At 39.7% G+C, this 20,247-nt stretch overlaps 1 protein-coding gene across 2 annotated transcripts; it reads right to left on the bottom strand.

The window, feature by feature from the left end:
* Positions 1–4,025: 4,025 nt before the first annotated feature.
* stat3 (signal transducer and activator of transcription 3 (acute-phase response factor)) lies at positions 4,026–20,244 on the bottom strand. 2 transcript variants are annotated; one of them, XM_020607298.1, is made up of 24 exons: positions 20,008–20,244; positions 16,610–16,759; positions 15,891–16,134; positions 15,687–15,779; positions 15,482–15,563; positions 15,209–15,309; positions 13,802–13,953; positions 13,123–13,281; positions 12,790–12,882; positions 12,636–12,695; positions 12,478–12,507; positions 12,300–12,393; positions 12,164–12,211; positions 11,919–12,002; positions 11,028–11,126; positions 10,771–10,906; positions 10,625–10,677; positions 10,444–10,538; positions 10,134–10,273; positions 9,794–10,015; positions 9,592–9,634; positions 7,484–7,543; positions 5,314–5,411; positions 4,026–5,039 (listed from the first exon to the last, which is right to left on the bottom strand). In XM_020607298.1, exons 2-24 carry the CDS (start codon positions 16,735–16,737, stop codon positions 4,999–5,001), a joined length of 2,355 nt encoding a protein of 784 aa, XP_020462954.1. In that variant the 5' UTR covers positions 16,738–16,759; positions 20,008–20,244; the 3' UTR covers positions 4,026–4,998. The 2 variants fall into 2 exon arrangements, with proteins under 2 accessions (XP_020462954.1, XP_020462955.1); XM_020607299.1 differs by lacking the exon at positions 7,484–7,543.
* Between the last annotated feature and the right edge of the window lie 3 nt (positions 20,245–20,247).

Below are 20,247 nucleotides of genomic sequence, written 5' to 3'. Positions count from 1 at the left end.
TCTCTCTCTCTCTCTCTCTCTCTCTCTCTCTCTCTCTCTCATTCTCTCTCTCTGTCTCTCTCTATGACCCCGCCCACTTCCGGCGGCTGTTGAGCTCTGTCAGAAGTAACACTTTCTACACATCTCCGTCCTGGTGATGGCTGATTTGGACCAATGCTGAATATGGGCTCATGAAACTGAAAGTCTTTTGTCAAGTCGCAACAACAAACACAACAACGTTAACATTTTTACATCTGCTAAAAATATTTTATTTTAGGTCACTGTGCGCCAAGACAACCAGGCACAAGGACAGTTTCTTCCCCTGGGGCCACCATTCTGATGAACACTTAAGCCACGACAGTATTACTTAATTTCATTTGACTATATTTTACTTTATAATATTTATGCTGCAGCCTGTCATGTGCACAATTAATGTTGCTGTACATATTACACATAGGCCTATAAATGCCGCCGCTACAAATTATAACAACAATAATAACACTCATCATAATAATTACAACTGTAATGATAATAGAAATTGGATAAATGTAAATCCATTAACCATAGGTTGATACAGGCTCTCAGAGATCCCACAGTCTTTCAGGTCATTACGTCCAGACTCACTTTCTTTGGTTTGCTGCAGACCGGTGACTTTAAATCTTCTATCAAACTCAGCACAACACTTCCACATCAGTCGCGTTTAATCTGGATAATAGCGACACCTTTTGGTTAAAAAACTATCTTAATTGAACTAATCGACTGATGTGTTTCCAATGATCCGAGGGTAAAGGTGTTACCCATCGAAACACATAACTGATTTGGATTTAGTGATGCTGTTCTCTCACCATTATCAGTGGGATGAGAGAGAAGAGGTGACAGGGACCAAAGATAAAGCTGTCAACAGTACATTAATTAGATAAGAGCCACAAACCAAACACAGGAAAGTGCAGCTACATGTGAGCATTTACTGACTGTTCAAGTCTGTTTATTCACTTTTATTGTATGTTTGTTGCTACGCGCAATCATGATCCAACTCTTTGTGTAGTGTTGAGTCAAGGAGAAACTTTTCTCATTGCAATGAAATACTTTGCTCGTTTTTACGAGATACTTTCACGTTAAATCATATATGTGACGTTCATACTACATACTGTATTTCCTCGTTATAACAACACACTCTGGGCTGTTTTGTCATTATAACAACATACTGTATCTTGGAGTGCGCGTGGCGCGTACATTGTCTTTGAGCAGCGCCTCATTCAGCTCAGCAGCGTCTCTCTCATCAACACTCTTCCATAACTTTCCACACAGTGCTGCTGTTAGGAGCTGTGCTCCAACCGGTCCTTGAGCATCACTGAGCTCACCCTTAAATCCACGCGCAATAAGTAGACCACAAAATAACGCATGAATGCAGCTCATGAGCAATATATAAGAACTACCCTGCGCATGTCCCGATGATGCCGAGGCATTATTGACAGCAGGTGAAGTCAGTGCGTGGCTGCTGTCGCTGCTCCAAGCTGCAGGACTGACGTTAGTGAGTAGAAATGACGCGATCCAAGGCTGCGTGATATTATATAAGATACTGTAGCTCCTCGTGCCATAAATGTGAAACTATATTTCTCTATTGTGCAATGACTGTCAGACACAATGACGTAAAACTTGAGCAAAATCAACAAAAAATGTACGACCGATGCGCACAGGATTACAACAGCAGGCGCCACTGACTCTGAAATCAATATTATAATCTTTTGTTTAAAATCTGGAAGTATCAAAAGTATACACTGAGGTGTTTCTGTGTGATCTGAACTCTTGGAGTGTTTTAACACATTATGTGATTCAGATGTTCATAATTCTATAATTATAATTCTCATAATACATGAGTTTAAACTTATTTTCAGAGGGAACTGTTGAACTTTTTACTTACAAAACAATTTTAGATTCAAAAATATGACTTGCAAAGTGGAAACACCTAAAACACAAGCACTTCAAATCTGTACCCAAGTACTTGTAGAAATGCACTTGGTTATATCATGACTATACAATATTAACACACAAAAGATAAAAATCCATAGTTTGAATGTTGTTATTGTTGTTTTCCCCCATCATGCTGGAAAAAAATGACTTCATTTTTAACCATCCATGTCAAGAAGTCACCTTTTATGTTTCTTTCTATCTCAAACACACACACGTGTTTCCAGAAATGCAGGGGACACTTCCTGGAGACTTAAGCTTAACCATAACCACTACTTCTCTAACCCTTACTCTAAACCTAACCTCATACGAACCATAAACCAAGTCATCACTCTAAAATGCAGTGATCCTCGTTTTAGTGATTTGCTTTTTGTGCCCATAAGGAGGTTGAGTCCTCACAATGTGACTGTGTAAACAGATTTATGTCCCCACAACATGAGCAATACCAGGCCACACACACACACACACACACATTGATTCTCCAGATTGACTGGCGGCCTGCCAGAACCAAAGAGCGACAGTTGGCCCCACAGACAGCTGAGTCAGCAGCTGCTGACGGAAATACATCTCCACACCCCCTCATCTCCTCAGACCAGTGTGTTCACTTCCTACTACTAAGACAAACTAGACACACACAAGGCAGAAAATGAAGGCAGAGGCCTTGCCATGCAGAAACTGCTTCCTTAGCGCCTCTGTTTCATTAGCTGCTTTATCTCAGCTGTCACATCTTCTCCAGAGGACTCTTGGGAATCCTAGTGGTCCTACTGCTGGTAATCACTCCAGTGATCTGTTATACAGCTAAAGATATGGCTGCACGCACACACACCTACACACACACGTACACACAATATGGGGTTTCCAGTGATTCATTGATTTTGTGTTGAGAGTTCTATCATCACGAGGCAGAGAGAAACACTCTCAGGTCACAAGTCACCATAAATATATTCAATAAAAAGAATATGGGGTTGATCTTATGTGTTGTTTATATCCACAATAATTGCTTCTACCTTTTGCACATGCAAGGATACAACGTGAAAGCATCCTATATGAACTCATTTTTTACATTTCATTTTTGCTGCATTACATCTCGGCTCTTTTGCCCTGCAGTAGGCAGCTCCAGATGAACAGGGCAGTGAATTCCTCAGAGGGATTCAACGTTTATTGATTGCATATATTGCTCCTCTTAAATCTTTGAAGTTCCTCTTAGTGAATGGTCTTTTGTTACTTGTTCCTGTCTGAATTGGTGCGTTTACAGTCACACACTGATCCTCAGCCTGTCACTGGAACATTAACAGCCAATGTTATTGAAGGTCAGACGGAAGTTCATTCCAATAAACCCTGTTTAAAACTCCTCGGGTCCTGTTCAAGAGCGTATGAATTCAGAAGGTTAGCGGTGTACTCAATGGGTAAACGACAAACTCAACAAAGGCTTTTAAAAAAAATTGATTCCATGATGAAGCAGCGTGAAACCATTAAAGGCTTTTTATCACATACTCCTGCTCCTCTAGTGCCTTTGTAATCTTAGTAAAAAATAACTTTATTCCAAATGATCTGAATAACTTAAACATTAAATATTGGAAACTGATGGCAGTGATAAACTTAACAAACATTAAGCCGAGCAGTTTTTGACCTAAGTCACACATCAAAGGGGCCTGTTCTGCTTCACTTGGTTCACTTTCTTCCATCTAATTGAGTCTTCATTTGTCCTTCACACTACTGTGGAGCAAAAACTAAGTTCAGCCAAGATGGCTTGATTTTACCCGGCTGAGTTTAATAAGTAAATTTCTAGGTCTTTGTAGACGTTACCAGTCTTTTGTATTTGCTGTTTGCACCAATAATGTACTTGCATATTGTCTTCCTATTTAAACAGTGACATGTGGAAATCAATTTCCATCTCAACTGCTCAAACTGTTCTGATTTTTATTAGTCAGACACTGTTTAAACATTCTTACAAATCATAAACATGCTTGACACGTTTATACAGTTGCAAGTCAATATTTGCACAAACAGATTACAGGACTACTTTTAGTGCTAACTTGTTTTTATTGCTTTCTGTCAAATAACAAACAGCTACAGTATTGTTAACAGGAAACCTCTTGACATTTAATAGCATGACAAACATACATGTCTTGTATTAAACTCAAACAACAGGGTTCACACTCACTGTGAAACATCTTTCTTAAACATCAGTGGTTATTTTGATTACAAGTATGTTCTAAAATAAACTGTTCATAAAATAATCTCTGGCATGTCTGATCTTATCAGACACACAAAAAAATGACTGATCATTTCAAAAACAAGTGCAATTCACATGATCACAAATTTAGTAGTAAGTGGGAATGACAGGAACTGTTTTCAGAGCATCGCTTTGACAGGTCATGTCACATAATTTCTCATAATACTATAATGGGGAAGAAGCTTACTTGAAAACAGCCTGCCTTAAGTGGCTCTGAGAAATGGAAGAAATGATCACTTTTATACTAAAAACAAAAATGGAATAGAAATCATTTTAAATGTATCCAAAATCAACCTGGGAACACCAGTGATACCACATTTGACAGGAATTCAAAATGCAACAAAACCTACCGCTTTAAAAAATAAACATTAAATGCATCAAAACCGATCAAAGTACAGTTTCAAAGCCACATAGCTTATACAACAATTATTCTCAATTATTCTAGTCAAAGAAAATGACACATCAATTCATATCCTTTTTTAAAAAACCATATCCTTAAAAAATACAATTTCAGATAGCTGATGGTACTTAAAGACATCTATGAAGGCAAGAAGTTCTGAATGGGAGCAGAAAGTTGCTTAATGTACACCAGGTCAGTATCAATCAACAGTTTCACACACTAAGTACAGGGATATAGAGTCAAACCTAAATAACAGGCCATTTAATTCTCCATTGTGTGAAAGTGAGTCATTTTTATAGAGGAACAAGAAACAAACTGTACAGGCAGAATGGGTGCACAGAGGCAAAGAGGAATCTTTATCAAATCTTTTATCACAATATTATATGAAAAAAAAGAAGAAAGCTGACTAATCTTTTCACATAGGTGAAGCTACATCCATGTCCAAAGTGAGTGAATCTGTGGGAGAAACACAAATACAAGCTATTAATATTAGGCCAAGCTCTATAATGCTTAAGGACTAGACCTTGATAGCAAGAACATTTTAGGAACATAAGGACATTTTGGCAAGTGCTACCTCTTTGGTTTTAGAGATAAGCTTCTAATTAGATTTGGCATGTAGTTGTGATGGTTGAGGTCAGGAAGTACAGGACTGGGAACTCATTACGTCAATGAGTGTCCTCACAAGTATGAAAAAACCTGTGTATGCACAGTACACGTGTAATCGACTCACCCAAATGTCCTGGATTGGCTTCAGCTTCATTGTGCATCAGAGAGTCAAGGGTGCGAGGCGACATGGGGAACAGGTCACTGGTGTTTCCAGAGTTTGTGCTGTGAGAAACAAAAAACGAGAGGTCAAATTGTATGTCCGCTGATGGTCATACGCACAATTAATCCTGGATTTCTGCTATACTATTTGTTTTAATCAATAAAACCCCAATATACACTGAACAAAATTATAAACGCAACACCTTTGTGTTTGCCCCCATTTTTCATGACCTGAACTCAAAGATCTACGACTTGTTCTATGTACACAAAAGGCCTATTTCTCTCAAATATTGTTCACAAATCTGTGTTAATGAGCACTTCTCCTTTGCCGAGATAAAACATCCACCCCATGGGTGTGGTATATCAAGATGCTGATTAGACAGCATGATTATTGCACAGGTGTGCGTTTTGTTCAGTGTACATCTTTATCATCCCACTTCAGTGGAGTAACTACTAGCCACCTACATACACTACTTTGTCTACATCAGTGTTTCATCACACTGGCTGCCACAAGTAAAAAAGGCTGCACTGTTTAATCGACTACTCATTCAATGACTAAAAAAATGCATTCCACCAGGATCATCATCAAAGACAATCAACAATTAGTAGGGGTGTGACGATACACGGTACTGGGTTCACGAGGCGAGATGATATTTTTACACTATTTTTAATAAATCTTCAATGAAGAAATATGACTGTCTTTTATTCAACTGAAAGTCACAAAATGCTAAACAATGCAGGTGCAGTCTGAAATGTTTTAACTAATCATCTTGTAATGTTACTTCACTTCTGCTTTCTGAGTATGAATTATCATATGCCACCACTGTAAAAGGGTTTGCCACAAACTCAGCTGACTGGCTTCTCTCCTCTATGATCTCATGAGTCTCTTCAGACCTTATAACTGTGCATGAGCTATGCAGGAGCTTCTAACCTCAAAGTGAAGCTGTGTGTGACCTTCTATGCTATTTTTGCCCTCACCATCATCCGGCAAAGGCGCTACATTGACCAATCACGTGGAGGCCTACGGGAAGGAGACTCTTTTGTTTAGCTTGGTAGCATGAGCGTTCACTGCTATTCACTGTCAGATCTGGGCTACAATTAACACATCATAAAGACACGCCATGGATCTTCGTTAGGTGCTAAGGTAGAGTAGGCTACGCTAGCAGCATGGCAAATCAAAACACAATGGAAACTCACGGGCTGGAAACATGAATGAAGCCACTGACGTCAGCTCACTGCCCTCTCATTGTACACGCCTACAACACTCCCCCCTGCAACCCCTCACCTCGACCAACGCAGCCCTGTGCCTTAAAACACAGCAGGGAGTTGCGTTTTTGTCCCGTTCCGTCATGCACTGATACGGTAAGACAGCTTTTGCCTTGACGAGAAATACTGTCACGTTTTAATATCACGAGATCTCGTCACACCCCTAACAATCAGCATTTGAGTCAATATGCAAAGTCATGCCAGAAAATGAGATTAAATGAAAGACGGGATGGTTCTGTGGTTAAATGCTGATAAATAATTAAATACCAAAATGCATTACAAACTAAAGGACTGGGCAGATGGTGAGGATGTTAGATATTGTTTCTGCTTTTATCTGATGGAAGGCAGCTGCTCTACAGCCAATGCCACAGCTGTTGTGCTGTTGTTTAGCTTGGTGGGTTAGGGTTAAGTGGACTGAACAAGCAATTACTCAGCCTATTCTTCAGACATAAAAACAATTTCCTCAGTTTTTCCCTCTATCAAACTGACAGCTTCTGTCTCGCCTATTTTCTTATGGAATTATTAATCGACTTGGAAATACTTTCATTAATAATAAAGTATTACCCTGATCTGAAATCTCCTATCGCTTTTCCTCAAACAATAAAGTAGTTTGGCCTGTTTAATTCATATAAATGGATCTGGCTCAGGGATAAAGAAGCCAGGTCTGGGAAACAGCATGACCTGAACCAAACATAAAACTAATGAATGGCAGGGAGATGCTCTTGTATTAGGACCAGAACATGTGGCTGTGAAAAGTTAGAAAGACAAGCAGGAAATGTGTAGGTGCGGGTACTACACTAATAGCCCTGGAACCCACTGATCAAACATACAAAGTGACAAGATGCACACACAGCCCTACATGCGCATACCCTGGGAATCCGTTCCCAAGCAGCTCACTGTCCGGCAAGTCCATGAACACGGAGGGACACCTATGGAGACAGGTCAGGATCTCACTGAGCAAACCTCACAACCCAACCAGCACACCATCAAAGCCACGACCAACCAAAGCACACATGGCTGACTGACTTGTGCGCGCAAAGCCACGACCAACCAAAGCACACATAGCTGACTGACCTGTGCGCGTACACACACACACACACACACCTCACCTGCAGCTGACTCTGACCCCTCTCATCGCTTTGCATTTCTTCAATCTCTTACATTTGAACATTTCTAAATGTCAGCATTTGTAAATAAAATTAGTTAGAAATATCTAAAATAATACATTTTTTAAATTTCTCTGCTAATTCCTATGCATACCATTTTTAGAGGTTGTTGCTTTGTTGCTATTTGTTCTTTTGGTATATTGGTCGTGTTCACCACGACCATCAAAACATGTAAGCTAAAACTAAATGTAAGTGTGATTACAAAACACAAACAAAAATATACAAGCTTGTTACTTTATATAATTAGAATAAATGTAACAGAGTGGGCGATGTTCTTTACTGTTATATTTTGATGACCTACAAAGATGCAGGTGTTGTACATGATTATTTGGATACTGAGCAAAGAATTCCCATCAAAGTCCTAAATGAAGACACAATATGATGCCAGGTGTGAACCTGAGTCTATAAAGTCTGCACATAATTGGATTTACAATACTTGGTCTGAACAGAGTGATGTTCCTTTAATGACACAGTGAGAGTGAAAACAGTCTTGTTCTCTTTTCTTTGAACGTTTGGCAACACATGCTATAAAACGGAAGTGCAGATCTTGAGCAGGGATATAGAGTCTCTTCTCTTTGTAAAAGGAAACAGAAACAGCAGTAATAAAGGCTAACATAAGTGGAAGTCACTGAATGGCATGAGATCCAGGGCTGAACCCGACAAACAGTTTTGTCTTTTTTATCTTAATATATATTTAGAGCCTAAAGTCTAGGCCCTACACTGCCAGAAAATCAAGTGGCATGAATTTCAGTGATGATTTTGACCACATCAACATCAGTATTTAAATGCAAAACGGTGACAGGGACATATTTCAGAGCATTTTAAAATCAATAAAGTACAGCTGCATATGATGCCAGATTTAAATTGTGACCTATTTAAATTGACAATATATAATGTCGGGCTGCCATATGGATTTGCTGGAATAATGAGACAGGCAGCAGGCTTGTATTTCTGTTGAAACAATGCTCTTATAGTCAGTTTTTTCTTCTGAGACATGGTTATAGCCTAGTGTATCAACAAGCTTGAGTTTCTCTCATCAGTTAACCACAGTGCATGTTATGTTTGAAGCGTGCACTGCTAAAGATTATAAGAACATATAGGCTATTTATGATTCTTCTTTATAACTCCTCACTGAAATGTTTTCCCAGCACATTTTTCTTAGCTCTTTCTTTCTAGTCCTGTTCAGATGGATGCATGTCATAGCGAATGGTTGTGCGTTACACTTTAGTCTTTCCTCTTGTAAAATTAGACCATGATATTTAAAAACACTTCTAATAACGCAGAAATCTCACCTTTATGTGGCTTGTCCTAGTGGATTTTGTTGTCTTTTTCCCCATGTTCTGGACAGCAATTTGTAAATAGTGTCACTGGACCTTATTACATCCATGCATAGGACAGTGTTGACATGGGAATTCCTCCCCGACCACAGGGGAAAGTACTGAGCAAATTGCTGCTTGGCACACCAAAATGAGGAGAACAAGACGACAAACTAACAGGGACTGGGGCTACCTTCTTTTGTAATGCACACTGGCTGACGAAAAATAAAATAAAATAAAAACAAAGTCGACTGACAGGTTTCCCAACAAATGATTTGACTAGTCGACTTTCAGGGGCTGCAATGGGCTGGCGACCTGTCCAGGGTGTACCCCGCCTTTTGCCCGCAGCTGGCTGGGATTGGCTCCAGCCCCCCGTGACCCCGTTTGGGACTATGCGGTTTAGAAAATGGATGGACTTTCAGGGGGGCAGCCCTAATGAGATCTTCCTGTAAAGAGGGATGTCTTGAAGATGAGGAAGGAGTGATGGATACTTACGGGGTAACGCAGATGAACTTTGTCTTCAGGTATGGCTGAATAGCTGTTATGGAAAAAAAAATGTTAGCACTTATAACGAAACAATACTGACTACAGTTTAAAAAACTGTACAATGAGGAAGTAACATGCATACTAATTAATGCAGTATTTCTATTTTCTCCTAAACTGCACAGACATCATAAAGGACAAGGCAGTCACTCACTGCTCGTAGAGTCTCCTCCCATCTCAGGTTCAGGAACTGCTTCTGGCCTGCAGTATTTCCCGAAAGCTTCCTCTTTAGGGATATCGGGGTAGAGGTAGACAAGAGGTGAAACCAGAATATTGGTTGCATCCATAATCTTATAGCCCATGATGATGTCGGCAAAAGACATGTTGTTGAGCTGCTGCTTGGTGTAGGGCTCCACTGACTGGATCTGAGTTTTTCCTGCAAACACACAAGGAAGATTAGTGTTGCTACAAAACAGTCCTGAAAATATCGTAAGATAATTAATATTATCTTATAATATAAAATATAAAAGTTAAAAAAGGCCCTAAATACTCACCACTGATGTCTTTCTCTACCCATGTAAATGTAATGCCTCCCTCCTTGCTGCTTTCACTAAAGCGCAGCAGAAATGTACCAGGAGGTTTTGGACTCAGAATGGCTCTCTCCCTCTCCTTACTGATAAATCCCATTATATACCTACAGAAAGACAACAGGAAGTCGAATAAACACATGGTGAATTTTAAAATAATCTGCCACTTTTAAAATTCTCTATTTAAGACCTGCATGTACAAACAGAGCCTTTGATATAACAGGCAATTCCTGTGACTGCTCAGGGATTTGTTTGTAAAGAAAGAACAACCTCTCACCCCTCATTCCACAGAGCCAGGATATACTTCTTTACCAGGTCAATAATGTTGTCCAGCCACACCCAGAAGGAGAAGCCCTTGCCAGCCATGTTTTCCTGCAAAGAGGAAGGAAAAAATAACTTACGCTGAAGCAACACAATGGCAAGATGGCTGAACCGTAGGTAGTGTGTAGCTGAAGTACCTTGCAGAACTTGGCCCAGGTGATCTGACAGCCAGAGTAGTTCACACAAGGCCCTGCAAGGACAAGTCAAAAACATTACTGCATATTTGTATATGAAACAGTGCAACATTAAAAGCTTTTGGAAAATATCAAGACTTTTCTCTCACCTAGTAATTTCTCAGCCAGAGTGGTGAGCTGCTCAATGGTCAGGCCTCTCTTAGTGGTGGAGGAGAACTGCCAGCTTAGCACCTCAGCCACCTGGTCCCATGTACCCACTGGAGGCTTGGTGAAGAAGTTCACATTCTGTGCAAAGACACCCAGGCCAGCATATTGTAAAAAAAACATATGATTTTTTCACAACAAACCGATCTACATTCTCCCTAAGCAGAGGTCAGCCCCTTTCCACCAGAGGGTGCTGTCTTACCTTTGGGTGGTTAGTGAGCATGTTGTACCAAAGAATGGAAGCCCAGGCGTTGGGCATCTGGCAGATGTTTGAAATGACTACCACAGGCAGGGAATGTGTCTGCATGAGAGAAAAATGCATTTCAGCTTTTTGAAATTTAGTTTTTTAATTTTAAGATTGTTTGTTATTGCTTCCTGACATTGCAAAATGATGCAAAAAATGTTCCTGGGTCTATTTCAGCACATCGTCTCATAGCAGGACTTTTCAGGATGTCCTCTCATTAGTACTGTTCTTACTGGGCATCCGCTGTGAAAGCGAAACATTTACGGCATATACTGTGTCTATATCCACATAACAATTGTCTGTCTATAGCCTGTCTTCACAAAAAAAAAAATATCTGTCAGTAGGAGAACCTTGTTGTGCCACTAAGACAAATGTTGCTGTGTTACAGATGCTGTGGATGGTGCTTGAGACAGATGGCTTATTGAGTTTTCTAACACTTGTGAATGGAAGCTCTGTGCATAACACATTAAACATGAAAGTTAGCTGAGTCATAACATTCACTATTAGGACTCCAGACTGTCAAGGAAATGTTTCTTCATCAACAAAGGATTAAGGAGGGTTGTAAAAGTTAAATTTTTCTTCACCATAAACATTTAGTGTTGGCTTCTCTGCCCTCAGTTAGGTAACTGGGGTCAGCTCAATAACTGGGTGGAATGAAGAGCAACTGCTCATATAGAAGCTGAGCTGTTGACAGTGTCTGGAGGCGGGAGACGTTGTTAATGACTCATTTGTCTTCTGTATGGGTTGTGTAAGAACAAAACTGCTATATGCTTTGAGTGTTTTTAGAGTTTTGTTTACGTCTAGTGTTGGGTAAAAGTTGAACTGGGGAAACAGAAATGTGGAGCTCACCTCCAGATCTATCTTCAGACCTTGGTGATAAACTTCTGTCTCGAAAGTGATAAGATGAAGCTCCTCTGTGACAATCAGAGAGGCCTAGAGAAAGCAGACTAGTTAAATGTATACGCATAAAAAAATTCACTCCATGAAGTGTTTATCAGATGGTAAACTAAAACAGATCATCCTGACACACATAACAAAACAGTTTAAACCAAATGATTTTACATACTATCTCGCCACGTATTAGTAGTACTTACATCACTATTAGTCCGTCCACCATTACCACACCTCTGTTCTCTCAAGGTCTGTGACAAAAAGGAAGTCAGTGCTCTGTAGCTGGCTTTTATCAGATAAATTCAGTGTTGTCAAACATTAAGAGTTCCTGTAACTTACCAGGTGTTTAAACTCTGCTGAGAGGCTGCCATTATTGGATTCTTCCATGTTCATAACTTTTGTGTTGGTGCCAAGGATGTTAAACTTTCGTGACCTAGGAAAATTAAGACACACCTGAAAGTGAGACCTTCTTCCCACATAATAATACAGTAAATCCTCAGGTTTGAAAAAGTCTTACCCCCGAATTGCAGCCACATCCCCAGATTCTCTAAAACAAAAACAACATTTAAAAATCAGTGAATCAATAACTTTTCCTAAGGTTTGTAATGAAATCACTGTCCTACTGAGCAAGACTTGACAAAAATTTTGGAATACCCAGATAAAAAACAAACTCACTTGTCGATGCAAACTTTAATTTTCAGCTGGTAATTGAGTTCAGGAAACTTTACCAGTAACCTGGAAGAATACGGTATTGGCCACAAAATGCATTAGGATATAAAACAGCACTAAATGTATAAACATATGTATTTTGTTTAAATCTGCATCTTACCTGACTTTATTTGTGAACTGCACTCCCGTTTTGATGACCAGGGGTCTGTCTGGGTGCATGGGCATACAAGGCTGTCTTTCAACCACAAAAGCACTAAAAGACACAACAGGTCATGTTTCAGAGAAGTTGGCTCAGATGTTACCACATGATCTCTATGTAAACCATCAGAGACAGTTCCTCTTGCATCATTATTAACTGGAACCTTGGATTCTCGTCACCACAGATTTATTTTTTTCCCCAAAAGTTCAAGCATGAATATCCATGCAGTTCATAATAACAGTAGACAAACATGGTCTGGGCAGATCTATGGTGAGGAGTCATCAAATACAGTACCTCTTCATGAGGTTTCTGAACAAGTCCACAATCTTCTCCTCCAGAGCAGGACGGTGCTGAATGATGGGATCTCCTTTGTAGGACACCTTCTGTTGAAGTTCCTCCAACTTCTTGATCTGCTGACGGATCTGAAGCTGGGACTCAGCCAAAGATGTGATCCTGGTTAGAAGATTAAACCCAGTTCAATTAAACATCTTGATGAAACACATCTCTCGTTGTCATGTCGACTTGACAATGATGGTGGCTGAGCACATTTAGACGATTTGATGTCTGCATGATGAAATATTACCATAAAGGCTAAGTGCAGCAGAGACCAAAGTCATACAATAAAAGACAACACTGAACACTTTGCTTGCTACTGTGATAATGACCATTACTATGAGATTAAAGGGATATTTTCTCTTGCAGTAAAACATTACATGACCAGTGCATTCAAAAATCATTCACTACATCATGTGCTCTCACGTTTTCAGATACTGGACATGCAAAGTGGAAGCAGCAATGTGGATGACTGTTTTTATTTAATTTCAATAAAATAATTAACTTATTTTTCTTAATTTATAATTCCAATGCATAATTTATCTGAGCTCTGCCAAAACTATCCATGTTATATAAACTGATCAGTGATGATTAATGTGGCTTAAATTTAAAATGACTTAAAATATGCACTCCTGGTTACCATGTTTCCAGGCGGTCCAGGCAGATGTTAGGTGGGCCTCCAATACAGGCAATTTGCTGTCTTCTCTTCCAGTCTGCTAGTTCTTCATCTGTTAGGTTTTTCTGCACATAGTCCATGGCAGTCAGCAAGCCTCCCATCTCTGTCACAATTTGCTACAGGATAATAAGCACAGCACACAGTAGGCATGGCTATAATTAGTTGATGTTTATGGGCAGTCCAAACTTTCTGACTCTGCTAATAATCAGGTGTAAGATCCAACTATTCAGTATAACCTACAACTATAAAAAGGTGCTACGTATTAACTTTTCAACCATATAATTATAACTGTAAACCTAGTTGGTATGATCACTATTAACAAAGTCACCATACTGGTAGTTTTACTCTCTACAGTACGTTATTGTTTTTCAAACTCATTATTTCCTATTAATCCTCTTGGTCTGCTTTTGCAAAGCCCCTTTTTTTTAATATTCATGTACCAAGTGTCAAGCCAAAGCCACTCCTCCAGTTCTGTTCCATTACTCAATTGAGAAAATTTCACAAGAAGTCAAGATTGGTGGCCACATGTAAAATGTGGTATGGATGACAGTGGGGTGTGTGGCGTCACAGGAACAATGACAGACAGGTTCATGGCAGCGTTCAGCCATTTGTGTTACTCAGCAGGGTGTATGCCTGTACACACCACCATGAAACTAGATGTGTGGTTTTATTTCATTGTAAGTAAACTGGATAACTTTTAATTTGCTATTCATAAATTTTTAAGCAGGTTCAAGCAAACAAGAACACAGCCTACTTTTAATTTAGCCTTTTTCCTGTTTAATTATTATTCGTGTATTTCAATTATTTTCTTCTTGGTTTTTCCTAAGGCCAGTGTTTCCACTGGTGACATTTCTTAGTGTGCCCCACCACACCCCATGGCAAAAACAAACAAAACCCAATCCAACCAACCAACCATCCAGTCATTTAATCATGCACCTTAGTGACTCTCCCCAGAAGCCTGTAAAACAACACTGCAAGTCACATACACAGGTGCAGTTAAGGCCAATTCAGACACAACACGTGTTCAGATGCATTTTTCATGCAACAGATAGAACTCCAATCTATGAAACGTGTCCCCAACACATGCACATGTGAGCCGTGCATCAATCAATTTATGCTTCAGGTGTATTTTCTCAGGGTGAAGTGTTGAGGACTTAGTTTTGCAACTGCTAAGTCACTGAAAAATAACTAGCCTATATTCTATTATTAATAATCCATATAATTATTAAGTGATTGTTCACCTCCACAGAGGGAACAAGGGATGGAAGATAAGAGTTCAGAGAGGGGCAGATGAGGAGAGAGGAGGTAAGTGTCCAAGCAAAACCCCCCTGCACGACCTTTGACTTAATCTGACATGCCACAGATATTCACCCTCCTGAGCTGGTCCAGGGCGCTCAGCATCTGCTCAAGCTGAGCCATCTTCTGTCTGGTAGCAGCAGCCTGGCTATTCCCATTTAGGTCCTGGGACAACTCTGGAAACAGGGCAGGGCGTAAGTCAGCTGTCAATTTTAATGTAATAAATCTATACCTGTAAAGGTTGACAAAAGCCATTAAATAAGTGTAAAACTTTTGAGACAAAGTTAATCAAAATTCCAGCAAATCAGCATAACTGCTAAATCTAGGAAAATATTTCTTAGCATATACCTCCTTGGCTTTTCAGTGTCTTGTAATTGAAGTCAAAATCATCCTGTAAGTTCTCAAGCATTTTCATCTTCTGTTCCATATCCTGTAGAAACACAGACAATGATTTAAATGTGTCAGTTGTTCACATTAACATAATAAGAGTGTTTATTATTTCTTATGCTGAATAGTCAAATACTACATCACCGAGTCTTTGATAGAAACCTACCTGTACCCGCTTCCTGATGTCTTGAAGGTTGTGTTCTAGGATCTGCTGCTTCTCTGTCACTACTGTCCCAGTGGGATGGGCTGCCTGACCATCCTACAGGAAAAGAACAACTCTAACATGCAGAACAACTGTGCCAACACATACCCATAAATACCTTTATTACTGAATAATAACATAAAGACTGGTTGGTGTAGCTTTCTGCACCTGTGCAGCAGAAGTGGCAGTTTGCAGGAGCCTCTGCTCCTCCCACAAGCAGCGGGCAACAATGCGGGCAATATCCATCGGCTTCTCCAAATACTTGCTCTGCAGGTGCTGTTTAATCCTGCGCAGGTTATGTTGGTAAAGTACATTGTTCTCCTGCAGGAAACGGCTATACTGCTGGTCTATCTCTCCCAGGAGGTTGTGGAACACCAGTGTGGCATGTGACTCCTTATTGGCAGCATAAGCCCTTGTAAGGGAGGAGATAAGATAAGATTTCTAGTTCCTTCTAGGAGCCAATAAAAAAATGCAGTCAAACTAATCCCCATTCACTATTCACACCACCTTCACACAGCTTTTTGGATCTCATCAAAATGTCAAACAAATGGGACAGAAAATATTAATATGGCCATCAAAAAATAAGAATCGCAGAAAGCTTGATCACTCAACACAGAACGGCTTAAATGGACTGTGATACTTAATATGCATGAGATCTCCGTAATGGTGTCATGAAGTAACAATAAGGTATAATAAGGAAGAGGGTGACATTGAATTTTAAAACACAATAGCTTTCTATGTGGCAAGCCAACAGCAAGTCATGATAGGTTACCAGCAGCCAGCCCACGGGGTATGGAGGATCAAAGCACTTGAATGTAATATGTTAGAAAACATGAGAAACAAAATATATTTTCAGAACAGAACACAGGAATTCAATTATTTCTTACCAGTCCTGACTCTCAATCCAGGGGGCAAGAAACTGCCGTAGCTCCATGGGGAAGCTGTCGCTGTACAAGTGATAGAGCTGCTCCAGATACCTGGTTTCCAGCTGTTGTAACTGGTTCCACTGGGCCATCCTGACATATAACTCCTCAGACCTTCACAAAAAAAAGATGGGGATAACCACATAAATTAAACAGGATATCCGGAAAACATCTCTGGCAAAGCATATACTCATAAGTATAAAATAAAACTGTGTCGCATGCCTTAACAGAATGGCACTTAAAACTCGTGACAGAGAAATAACTTAGTTTTTCTCTGAAAATGACGACAGCTCAGACACTTCCTGTTCAGTGAAAGGTTACATCTCCACCAAGAAATATAGGCTGACATTAACAGCTGTCAGCTTCCTAAGCAGAATGATCTTTGGTTGAGGCTTTACCTCAACTGTATTCAACAGAAACAATGAAAACCACAATTCCCTTCTTAGCTGCTGAAAAGCCACTGTAGGTATAGATTTCACACCAGAGAAACACATATTCTTTGACACAATTAAATTTTTATCATGTTCTACATTTTCTGATAAGCTTAATACAACTTGAACAATATACTGCCAGTAATCCTCACTGAGCTGCTTGCAGGGATAACCATTGTTCATCAGATCCATATGGCAGAGTCTGCAATACTTCTCATCTTACCAACAGCAGGCTACACTGGTCCCCAGAGGGCTAGACTGTACAGTGAATCCAACAGAAAGCTGTCTCCTCTTCTGCCCATACTGTATTGTATTACAAGCTGGAGCCTTTGTTTGAGCCCCTTCATAACTTTTGCATACTACTGCTTTACCATCCAAAGTCTGAGCAGTCAGTAGTTAGCTGCACGGTTTCACTGCAAAATATTGACGTGTGGCTGAATTTAAATCTAGACAAAGAAGTTCAGCAAAGCTCCGAGCCTTGGTAAGTGATGATTCAGAAATGCTCTTGACAAGAAACTAGACTGTGCTTTCTGTTTCCAGGAGTTGAGATATCACAGACAGCGCTGCTAACATTTGAAATACTTAAAACAAGTAGCTAAATTTGCATTCTGCATTTATCCATGTTTCTGCATCACTCACTGTACTTGCTTGATAAACCACTTCATTTTTAAGTCTGAATGCTTGATGTCTCGCCCAACCCTATGTATATGCATAAGGACAGAGTAAAAGAAACTCCTCTTAATATAACGCAATCCACTTACTACACAGTCAATCAAATCTTATCTGTCACAGTGTCAAAAAGAAAAACTGAACATTACAAGCTTCAGAAAAATGTCTTTATTACAAGGTTATATAATCCTTTTCCTATCTCCCACAGCAGACATTCTGACAAACTGTATTATAAAAAACATAGGTTTGACCACTGTCACACCTAAAAAGAATTAAACAGTCACTAATTTTTTTGTTACACATTTGACAATTTAAAATGTCTACTGTAAAATCAGTCCTTTGTAATGAAGTGTATAAAACTGCACAGATATACCAGAAGAGCTGGTAACTCAGGAGGTTCCATGTCAGTGTTCACTTACTTAGGGGCAACCTGACACATTTCTGTATTCCGGGTTTCATTAATCATTTCAGTATCCCAAAGAAGAATTCTGTTCTGAACAATTATTCTCACTTACATCACATGGGTCGGGGTTGTTTTAAGTTTGTAAGGCACAAAACTCAAACTGTCCAACAAACCTAACAGGTTTTCGTATGAGCCACGTTCCTCTTTCACTGACATGTGAAAATGGTGCGTCTGCACAAGGTGAATTTCTGGGCATGTGAAAAACCCTGAAAGGGTCACAAAGTGCAGCTGAGTCACTGTCAGTACTGTGAGGATTCTTTTCATCACCTGAATGGTTGTCTACTTCCTTGTCTTCTTGGTGAATTTCAGTTGTTATTTTACATGTCTCTGATACACAAAGAAAGTACAAGGAAAAGAGGGGACCAAGAAGGTCATAAAAAGGCCATTAGGTTCAATTTGCAAACCTCTTGGCACAAAGTGACCTTTACTATATATTACATTTCCACTACCTTCAATATGTCCATGTAATGTATTGAATTGTAAACTGGGGTACCAATAAACTCACCACCTAGGCTAAATCAAGTGGCTAGATTGCTCCAAAATATGGAAAGGACATCTTTGAGATTATTAACGACCCATTGTATACAGTCATGTAAGTGGCACAAAACTGTTTTACAGCTTAACATTTTAAATAATTTCTGTCACTGAGTTAATGCCACATAGTCACTGCTACACAACTAGTCAGATGTTAAATGCGTTTGGGATAGTAAGCTGATACATTCAGTGGGTCCAAACTGGCTGTGTGTCTGGGTCACACACATTAGACTAGAAATGAAAGCCTCAGAGTACCTTTTCCTAAATACTGAACCAAGTGTCAAGGTGATGATCTTATCAAAACACCACATTGTTTACATCTGTCTCTGTCTGAGTGTCACTTTGACAGTAGGCCAGCAGACATGCCAGGCCAACCAGATTGGTGCCGTTTGTCCAGTTTCCAATGCTTGGCAGTCCTGTGTCACTAACAGTAAACCATAATGCAATTCCTTAAATTGTGTCATAGATATTCCAGGAAGTACTTCCTGAAACAACAAACAGAAAGCAGTAACTATGCAAACTTTCTACTTTTATTATCTCTGTGAACACAGGTGACAACAAAGGTACTATTATGTAGGCTAAAATAATAAGTCGTGTCCGTGACAGCCCTGAGGACCGACTGCTTTCAATAGTGCAGTAGAGTTTTACAGTATGTGACACACTGTGTCAACAGCTGTAGGACAACATAAACATGGTATTCTGAAACCCTTCTCAAACTCTGTAACTGATCCCAAAATGATGATTCTGTACAGGTATGGACATGTCATTTCACCTGAGGAGATTGGTGCGACATTTTTAAAGAAAATACAAAAAATGACCGGAACTGTTGCCAAGTAACACACCTGAGAATTCTAATAACGTTTAAGATATATTTCAGAGCTGTGTTAGCGACAACTGACGTATGTATGACCATTATAAGCAATACAGACAAACTGGGCAAAATAAAAACACCTTCACGACACTGAAAGTCCTGGCTGGAATAGTAACAACCTCGTAAGGAGCAAGCACATTAGCGTCAAATAAAACACAAGTTAGTAGCACCTGGATTACTTAAGTAACAGCGGGGATACAACGGTCTCCCAACATGAATAACTTATAAGGTAATCACAGTGCTGCAATTGTAGTTTAGTAGCGTTATAGATAACAGAGTTATTCGTGCATTAATATGATCTTACGTGATATAATAATGAAAACAATCCGCGAGAAAAATTAAAAATGTTTTTAAAATTTGGCAAAAAAAAGCAGAAGTCGTTGAAGTCGCTTACCTATTTCGTTGGCACTCCTTTGGAAATTTAACCGTAAAAACTGTAACCTTTGGTACTAAAACCACTGACAGCAAGAGTCAGTGATAGCCTTTCTAAAAATCTGAGCACACAAAACGAGGAAGAACACACCGAAAAAGAACGCAACTCTCTTGCCAGCACGGGGAGCACTTCTCCAACACACGTACAAGGGTTGTCGCTCCCAGCTACTCCCCTACATTGCAGTCTTTCGAGCCACACAAA

The sequence above is a fragment of the Monopterus albus genome, unplaced genomic scaffold (genome assembly GCF_001952655.1).
Source record: "Monopterus albus unplaced genomic scaffold, M_albus_1.0 scaffold85.1, whole genome shotgun sequence".
Taxonomy (NCBI): Eukaryota; Metazoa; Chordata; class Actinopteri; order Synbranchiformes; family Synbranchidae; genus Monopterus; species Monopterus albus.
Note: the sequence above shows the minus strand (reverse complement) of the source record. Positions and strands in the feature narration are given on the sequence as shown.